At 39.1% G+C, this 8,403-nt stretch overlaps 1 protein-coding gene across 4 annotated transcripts in view; it reads left to right on the plus strand.

Annotated features, from left to right (window-relative positions):
• RBM33 (RNA binding motif protein 33) overlaps positions 1 to 6,829 on the plus strand; it is a 102,266-nt gene extending 95,437 nt beyond the window's left edge. For all 4 annotated transcript variants that reach the window (XM_030264265.4, XM_030264266.4, XM_030264268.4 and 1 more), the window contains one exon: positions 82 to 6,829. In XM_030264265.4, the coding sequence (XP_030120125.4) occupies positions 82 to 130 (49 nt within the window). In that variant the 3' untranslated portion in view covers positions 131 to 6,829. The remainder of the gene's footprint in view (positions 1 to 81) is intronic.
• Positions 6,830 to 8,403: the final 1,574 nt, after the last annotated feature.

Raw genomic sequence — 8,403 nt, forward strand, 5'->3', positions numbered from 1 at the left:
TGTGGATCAGTGACCTTCATAGAAGCTCCATGCCCAAATCAGTCTGAGCACCACGTTTAACTTTCTTTTAACTTTTAACAGGCACATGATAGATCTGTCCCACATCAACGTGGCACTGATTGTGGAGTGATGTCTGCTGAGAGAAGCCCCTGCACCGGCCTCAGTGTCCTGTGGAGCTACAGACTCAGAGAGGAGACTCCATCGGGCTGGGAACCCTGTCAGCTCAGTCTGTAACTGCCCTGTTGAACTACAGAAAGCACCAAGGTGACCTCCAGGAGAGGTGAATTCGAGAGGATCTGCAAAGGTGGAATTTCTGTTCAGTTTCTTCACGTTCTGTTGTAACCACATGGAATTATAGAGGTTTTTTTTTTTTTCAAAATGCTTTGATGCATGTAGACACTGTTCTTCAGGATCCTGCTGTGTGACTGCAGTGACTTGAGAGAGAATGGTTACAGCAAAAGATTTGAAAAACTTTCAAAGACTAGCAAAGAATATTTGATAATGGTTGCTCTTATCTTCAGTGCAAGGTATTTGAATGAAAACTCATTTTTCTAAACAAATTAGTTGCATTGTATACCTGAGAGCACAGAAGGTATTCTTGCATAGATTTGAACATAGTCTGCTTTGCTGAATAGCAGTTTGCTGAGAAGCTTTGGAGGTGACACTGGAAAATTGTAGTTTTGGTCTTTGTAAATAAGTCTGTGCATTTTTCTATTCCAACATACACTTCCATTTTCTCTTTCCAACTCCACTTATTCCATAAAACCCTGTGTAGGAGGAATAACACTGCTGTATTTTCCCTTGGTTTTTAAAAACAAGGATATTCACCCTTCAGTAGCATCGTGGGGTAGTGAACTCTGAGTTGTAATTAGGTTGTTTGAAATAACTCTGCCAGCTGCAAGGAAAAAGAAGTATTTGGTGGGTCACTTCAAAAAATGTTATGCAGGAAGAGTGGTGCATTCCTGATAGTTCTTCTGGGCTAGTGTTTCATGGTTGCCTCATGCTTTATTTTGATCAGGTTTTTTTCTTTGAGATTTATTTTGTCATTAATGCCGAACTGTAAGAAACACATAACTGAAGGGACTTGTTTTGATGTGGTGTTTCTGATACATAAAGGACTATAAGGACATTGTGAATCTCCTGATGAACGTGTCAATTCCCAAAAATGCCACGCAAACATTAAAGAGCTTATATTTTATTCAAAGTAAAATTCATAATATTTCCTTTTGGTTAGAACCATCCAGACGGGGTTGCCAGAGTAACAATTTTTTCAGTTACTTCTGAATAAACTTATTAAAATGTCATCTTTATATTGGATTCCAGTTTTTATGAACATTTCCGTAGTTTTTGGACCATGATGTTTTGCTTCAAGTTTTATTTTAGGAATACTCTTAAGCACTCCACCTACTTTTTGAAGGAGGGGACTTGCAGAAATGTAGGTTTGTTACCTGAGTGACTGCAGAAAAACACTGTGGGTATGAAATAAAAGAGCTGCAAATGGGGTCCAAAATAGGCATGCCAAGCTGGGAGGCATGAGCTAAGCAAATTTATATTACCTTTTTTTAATAGTATTTTTTTTTTCCTTTTTTTTATTATTTAATGGCACAGATACCTAATTGGCTTTCTTCCACTTTTAGTCCAGATTTTCAATTAATTAAAAGTTACCAAAAATAATAAGGGAATAAGTTCTGTCAAAAGTCTTCTAGATAGACCTGCTCTCTGTCCATTGAAATAATACAGAATAACATGGTACTTGGGAAATATTCTTTAAGTCAATTAAAACTTAGTGACAAGACACAGGAACAGAGTGAGAATCTTTTCATGGAGGTGGGGTTTACACCCACCTGTATAATTCATGCATAATGTTTAGTGACAGCCACAGTTGCTGTACATGAAGTGCTGATAGGGTAGAGCCAAGCCCAGCACAGAGCATGAGCTGCAGGTGGGAAGTGCCCAGTGGGACCAACCCCAAAAACCTGCAGAGTGATCAGCCCCAGGCTGTGGAACTCCTCACACCATTAGTTCTGGGACCCCTGCGCTGCCTCCTCAGGTTATGTCACTTTTATTCTTAAAATAACTGCTGATCTTTAAAACAAGGCATTAAACAGTTGCTCATCCCACTGTTAGGGAGCAGCTTCTCTGCAGTGAGCAGGACAAGGAGACATCTCAGAGTGGAGTTTTAGTAGTGCGTGCCTGGAAATCTGGGATAGATGCAAACGCCAGACAGGCCAGCAGCTGAGTTCAGCAGTAGGAACATCTGCAGTTGATCAGCTGTCCTGTCAGAAGCAAACATTATTGGGGTTAGAGGGTTTCTTGGAGCCTAAGAATATGGGTTTGATTCAAAAGTCAAAGAAGTTTGTAGAAACGCTCCTGCTTTGGGTTTTGAATCCATCCCAAAGAGCCTGAGGTTCAGCCAACTTAAGTTTTAAAATTTTTTATTCAGTTGGCTTTTTAAACTTTTTTTTTTTTTTGAGACAAATGTGTGGCTTTGGAAAAAAGACACGAAATGGCCTCATGTATATTTAAATGAAGGAGTGACGTGAGCAGTGCTTGTTTAATGAGTAGATGCATCCTCTTTAACAGCAGTTGCAGGAGATTTATGCTTGTGCATAGACAGGGTATGGGTGGATTGCTGGGGATTAATTCATCTGCTTACTGCAGTATCTGGGTACCTTCCTACATGTAAACTTGCCATATGTATGTATGTCTATATTTGTTTTATTATACACATACATACATACTCACACGCTGTGTTGTCACCATATCTCTCTAATGTCTTAAAAAACTCAGTAGCAAAACTAGCAATTAGGTGAGTCATTTTTTAAAATGTTTGTGTTCTCTTACTTCTCAAATCCTAACTTAAAAGTGAATCTCTTGGCATTGATCGGTTTGGATGATGACAGCTCCTAAATAGATCCATTTGTTGTCTCCTCCCAAAAAAACCCAAAGGAAACAGAGGTAAAGCTAGACAGATGTGTTCTTGATGTGTTCTCTTCCAGCACAGAGTTAAATCTGAGCATTTTAAGTTAACTTTCTTGGAAGATCTGTTGCAACCATTATCTTGTTCTTTCTTTGTAGTGAATTCACAATACGATGCAAAATGGGAAAAAAAGAGAAGACATTTAATGTAGTATGTAAATATTGACCTTTTAAAATTAAAATGCTACTCAAAGTGCTTACAGTCAACCACATCTTAGCTATTTGTTAGTTTTTTGTGTTGTCTTATCTAAATTTAAATGGATATGGTTCCATAAATGTTGATGTGTTTTTGTGTATATCTTCAAATTTTTATAAAGATGCTAGTAAGTCAATACATATATCCTGATCTGTGTATTATTTGTTCAGTTTTTATTAGCATAATTTTATAATTATTTAAATAGGCAACTCCAGTAGGTGGTTATATGAAGTCAGCTTTTTTTTTCCAAATTATTTCATTTCCATCTTGTACCACTGGAAAATTCACTTTATAACTATTCATATTTTGCCTTGACTAAAATATTGAAGTACCCGTATGATCTGTGGTATTTTAGTTGCATGTTCTACTTTTTTTTTTTTTTTTTTTTTTAAATTAAAACCCCTAAAACAACTCTGTCCTTTACCTTCTGAGGGGAAACACTGTCAGACCAAGGCACGGGGTGTCTCTGGGTTTGTTCCATTGTGCTGTTTGCAGGTACAAGTTAAGTCTGTGGTGTAATACTGTCCTCAGAAGTTGGGCCTGTTTTGGTTTCACAGTTTGGGTTTCACTTGCAGGCCATGTTGGTGGCACGTTGGTGGGTGTTATCAGTGTCACACCTTATCAGTGTCACACCTTATCAGTGCCACAGCAGCCTGGTGTGGTGCTGGGGACACTCAGGGTCCTTGCTGCAGGCAGGGGGACAAGGACAGGTCTGTAGCATTTCCACAGCCAGAGGGATGCTGTCCTCAGCCCACACATACCCCAGTGTGACTTTGGGAAGGAGGAGTGGATTCAGGCACCCCTCTGCATGGTGTCCTTGGATATCCAGTTTATCCCCCCTGTTTAAATCTGAAGATTTGCTTCAGGTTTCTGAATTTCTGTAAAGAAGTCCTTCCAACCTTTAAAATGCCAAGCAGACTGAGCATTTTAATTAACTAATGTTAGGTTTCCACTGCAAGGACACAGATGAGAGTAAAAGTGAAGGTTATTTCAGAATAACCTTGCAGGTCCTCAAAAGTTTTTTTTGCTTCTTTTTTTTTTTTTTCAACGTCAGCTACTGGGGATAAAAAAAAGCCTTTTACTTGGTGCTATATTTTTTATCTTTTTTTAAACATAGTATCTTTTATTGTGTAGCTGGAAATGATGCAGTTTCCCTGGAAGCTGCTGCAGGCACTTGCTGCCCTTTGCACTCATTAACTGCGTGGCTGTGTGTGTGTGGGTGTGTCACCCTTGTAGCTGGGGTGAGAAGTGGGGTGGGAGGCTCTGGGGTTTCTTCTTTTGAGAATTTTTTTGGCCTGTTTTTTTGTTTTGTTTTGGGTTTTTTTTTTTTTGGTCTGCTTGGGAGATACCCTGGATTTGTCCTCTGGCATAGTATTGTGCTTTTCCTGTCCTTTGTGTAGTGCTGTGTCTGTGATGTCAGTCGAGGTACTTGAAGGTAGAAGGTAGAAATCTGTTGTCACCTGTTCACTGTCAAAAAGGCATTTTTTGTTCAGAGAGACATAAACCTTTTTTTAATGCATTTTTTTGTGCTTTTGTTTTCGTTTCTTTTTTTAGCATCATGGTAGATTAGAAATTAAGTGTAAAGGAAACAAATCATGAACAGATTGCAGAAAGTTAGCTGTATTATAAAGGTCATTTAGGGTAACATAGAGCTTTTGTTTCAATGTTACCTTAAATCATGCCTTGTCCTCTAATTAATTCATAAACATAATACTTGAAAGTATTTTATCTTAAATTAGTATCAAATCCTAAGGATTTTCTGTAAGGTTTTTTTGTAACCTGATTTTTAAACATGGAGATAACTTACTGTCCACATGAGCACAGGGGCTTGTGTACAAAACCAGATTCATATTGGATCCTTGCGTATGCCAACTTCTGGTATAATATGGTTGGGAAGGATCATTTTGTTCTTTATAATGCTGCTTTTGGCAGGGTTGAGTTTTTTTAATTTCAAACAAACAAACTCTCTTTTCTACTTCTCTGCTTATTTTGGTGGAAAGTGTGGTCCTTATTGCACTAAAGAAAACCTTGAGGGGAAAGTTAATCTCACGGGGTCTTTTAGGTGCCTGTGTTGCTCTCTGCTTGCTTGGTTGGATGCACTGATTTTTCTAACTGGAAATGGGCTTTATAGATACACTTTTTCAACAGGTTACAGTGCTTTTATTTTATGTAACAGCACTTGTGTTCAGTGGTTTTTACCATCTAAACTTTAAACAGTATTGCAGATTAAAAATACTTCTGTAAAAGAGCCTGTGTACAGTTGAATGTAGCTGTATTGCAATGTTGTGTGTAGTCACATGGACGATCACAGTTTCAAACACTGCTGTATTGATGTTGTGTTTGTTCAGGATTTTCTTTGTGTGTATCTAATGGATTTTAATATGCATGGTATTTTTTTTCCTAGTGTCTGTCAAGCTGAGTTTGGAACTTTAGCGTTTTATCTCTGTTTTGAGAATAATAAAACCATTTGTTTGCAGGTTTTCTTTTTCAGATGATGAAACTTCTTCCAGCAGTTTAACTTCTAATTAATAGACATTTCTTACTTACAGATCCAGCAGAGACCAGATGCTAACACTTATTTATTCACAGCTGACCTTCTGTACCATTGCATTTAATTTTATTTATAAAGGAACCCCTGGATTAAGTCAACTTTCTTTTTTCCTGTGGTACCCTTTGCCTCTCTGCTATGCTTTTTCTCATTTTAATCTCATTTGCCCCCATTTTTCCATTTCCATTTGTGTCCTTGTTATGTTCCTGCCCTGTTCCTCTCTCTGATTTTTTTTCCTGAGTGCACTGCATTCAGTCTTTTGCTCTGTTTCCTGTTCTTCCAGCTCTTTTGAGGGTATTTGAACCCAAGATGTCCACCCTACCATACTTTTCTTTGCAGACTCTGGTGCCTGAAGTTGACGTTGCTTTCATACAGGTATCACCCCTCAGGCCACGCTGCCCATCCCGAGCCCTGGAGAAGCACCACTTAACACTTTTGCTTTGCAGTTTTACCCATGCTGGGGAATGTAGACATTTCCTTTACATGCTTGAGCATTTAGCCAGGCTATACAGGATTAACAACTGTTTTATTCTTTTCACTTTTTCAGGAGCTCTGTTCTTGAATTCAGTGATAGTAATAGCACTTTTTGTTATTGCCACGTAGAAATACCAACAGTGTCGACACGATTCTACCTCCTATTACTATTACTGAATGTGATCCTTCCTAACCTGTAAAGTCCTAAGCAGTGTATATAAATATATATATACACACACACATATATATCTGTATCTGGGTGTTTTGAGAATCATTTCAAATGTACTGCTCTAATCTGGATTGCAGAGTTTGTTTATTAGCAGTTCAGGATATAAATTCAGCAGCCGACTGTATCACACTGTCTGCACTGGGAGTGCGTCTGCCTCATGTTTTCTACAGCATCATCTGCACCAGGTGTGCACTGCTGATTGCTTGAGTGTAATTCTGGACTATACCAAATCCTCCACGTGCATAAGAGATCTTTGTCGTACCTGTTTGAGTGAATGTAAAAATAGAAACACAAAGATGATCTCTTGTACAAGTTTTTTTACATGTATTTCCATGTTTGAAATGTGAACATGTAGATATATTTATTGTACTTTAAATATGTCAATAAAACCCGATCTTTATAATTTCCTGCGTTGTTGCTTGATGTACAACTTCAAACTTGTCAGAAAAGGCTTCACACACTGGGTTATTTTACCATTTTTATTATGGTGTCATCTCTGGGCTTACTTTTACATCAGCAGCATAGCACAGGGATTTTCACCAGCTGTGTAAAGGTGCCCCAGGTGGAAACAAAACTGGCTGAGGGTAAAGAACTTGTGCTTGTGTGGCTGGTTCAAAGGGTCTGGAAAAAAGAGGGGTTTCTTTTTAAAGAGATAACATATATCCAGGAGGAAAGCTTGTGAGTGTTAAAGCTTTCCTGGTGCTTTTTAGCCATACTGACGTGTGTGATGAAAGATCTTGACTTTCAAATATTACTTATCTTAATTCATGCCATAAAGAGGAGCTCTTGGCAAGCTCAGTTTGATAACCATCAATTACTTCCTGCACACAATTATATCAACATAAATAGAGGCTAATTCCACTGGTCTACTGTAGATCAAGAAAAGAGGTCAGAATCAGCTGTCTTGCACTTCATAGGGGTTTTTAGTAGTCTGTCAACATTATTCACAAAGTTAAATGTAAAAATCCTGGCATCACTGGAATGGCAGCTGTGATGCAGTGTATACATTTCCAGGGAAGCATTGCTAGCTTGTCACATAATCACTGGGGTGGGTCTCAAGAGAACCTCGTTATGTGGGGCAGACTAACAACACCCCAAGTTGTTTGTTCTGCTGGTAGCCTGATGGAGCACACAGCAACCAGCAACACAGTGACCTCAGAAGGCTCATCAGGGTTAAAAAATTGCCTCTGATTGAGTGATTTAAATAGGGAGCCATCTTTGTGAGCAAAGTTACAACTTAGTTTTCAACCTGTGATTTTGTCATGTATTAACAGTAGGAGCACACTGTAAATACCCAACTGCAGCATCGCCTCTTCCACATCTCCTTTGAACAAGGCTCCAAACCAAAGTAAACCTCACCAAAATCCCTCAAAACCCAAACTTAATGAGTCCTATTCCCTCACCTCCTTGTACCACCTTTCCCTGCCCCTAGCAGCTGTCTGTAGTTTTGGGGTAGGAATTTGTGTTTTAGTGAAGTTGAAGCACCACTGAGCACTGACTCCAGTCCACTCCTGCCCTAAACAGAATGGATTGAATGTTGCACAACTCCCTTTTCAAGAAACCAGGTGAAGATTGGGCACAGGAGTCTGCTGGTCTTCAGAAGTTAAAATGTTCTGCTGATGAAGTTGTGATTTTGTAAGATTGCAGGATTCATGCAGGGATGTGCTTTGGGAGCTGGAAGGCTGACAGCCGGGGAGAGTGGGATGAAATCAATGTGGCTAAGAAACTGAGGGGATGAAAAGGGAGTGACCAAGGGAGGTGCAAACAAACCTTTAAAATCAAATATTGAGATGCCTAGTTGTGTGCTTCAAAAATTGGTCGTGATTGACCTTAATTTGTAATGATTTGGGCAGGACAAGTTGGAGCGTGCTCACCAAGCGTGCTGGGAGACAGATGAGGGAGGACTCAGCTGAGGAGGAGGATCACAGTATCTTAGAGGAATTGGATGAGCTAGAGAATTAGAATAATAGAGGTGAG

This window comes from Taeniopygia guttata, chromosome 2 (genome assembly GCF_048771995.1).
Source record: "Taeniopygia guttata chromosome 2, bTaeGut7.mat, whole genome shotgun sequence".
NCBI classification, from domain to species: domain Eukaryota; kingdom Metazoa; phylum Chordata; class Aves; order Passeriformes; family Estrildidae; genus Taeniopygia; species Taeniopygia guttata.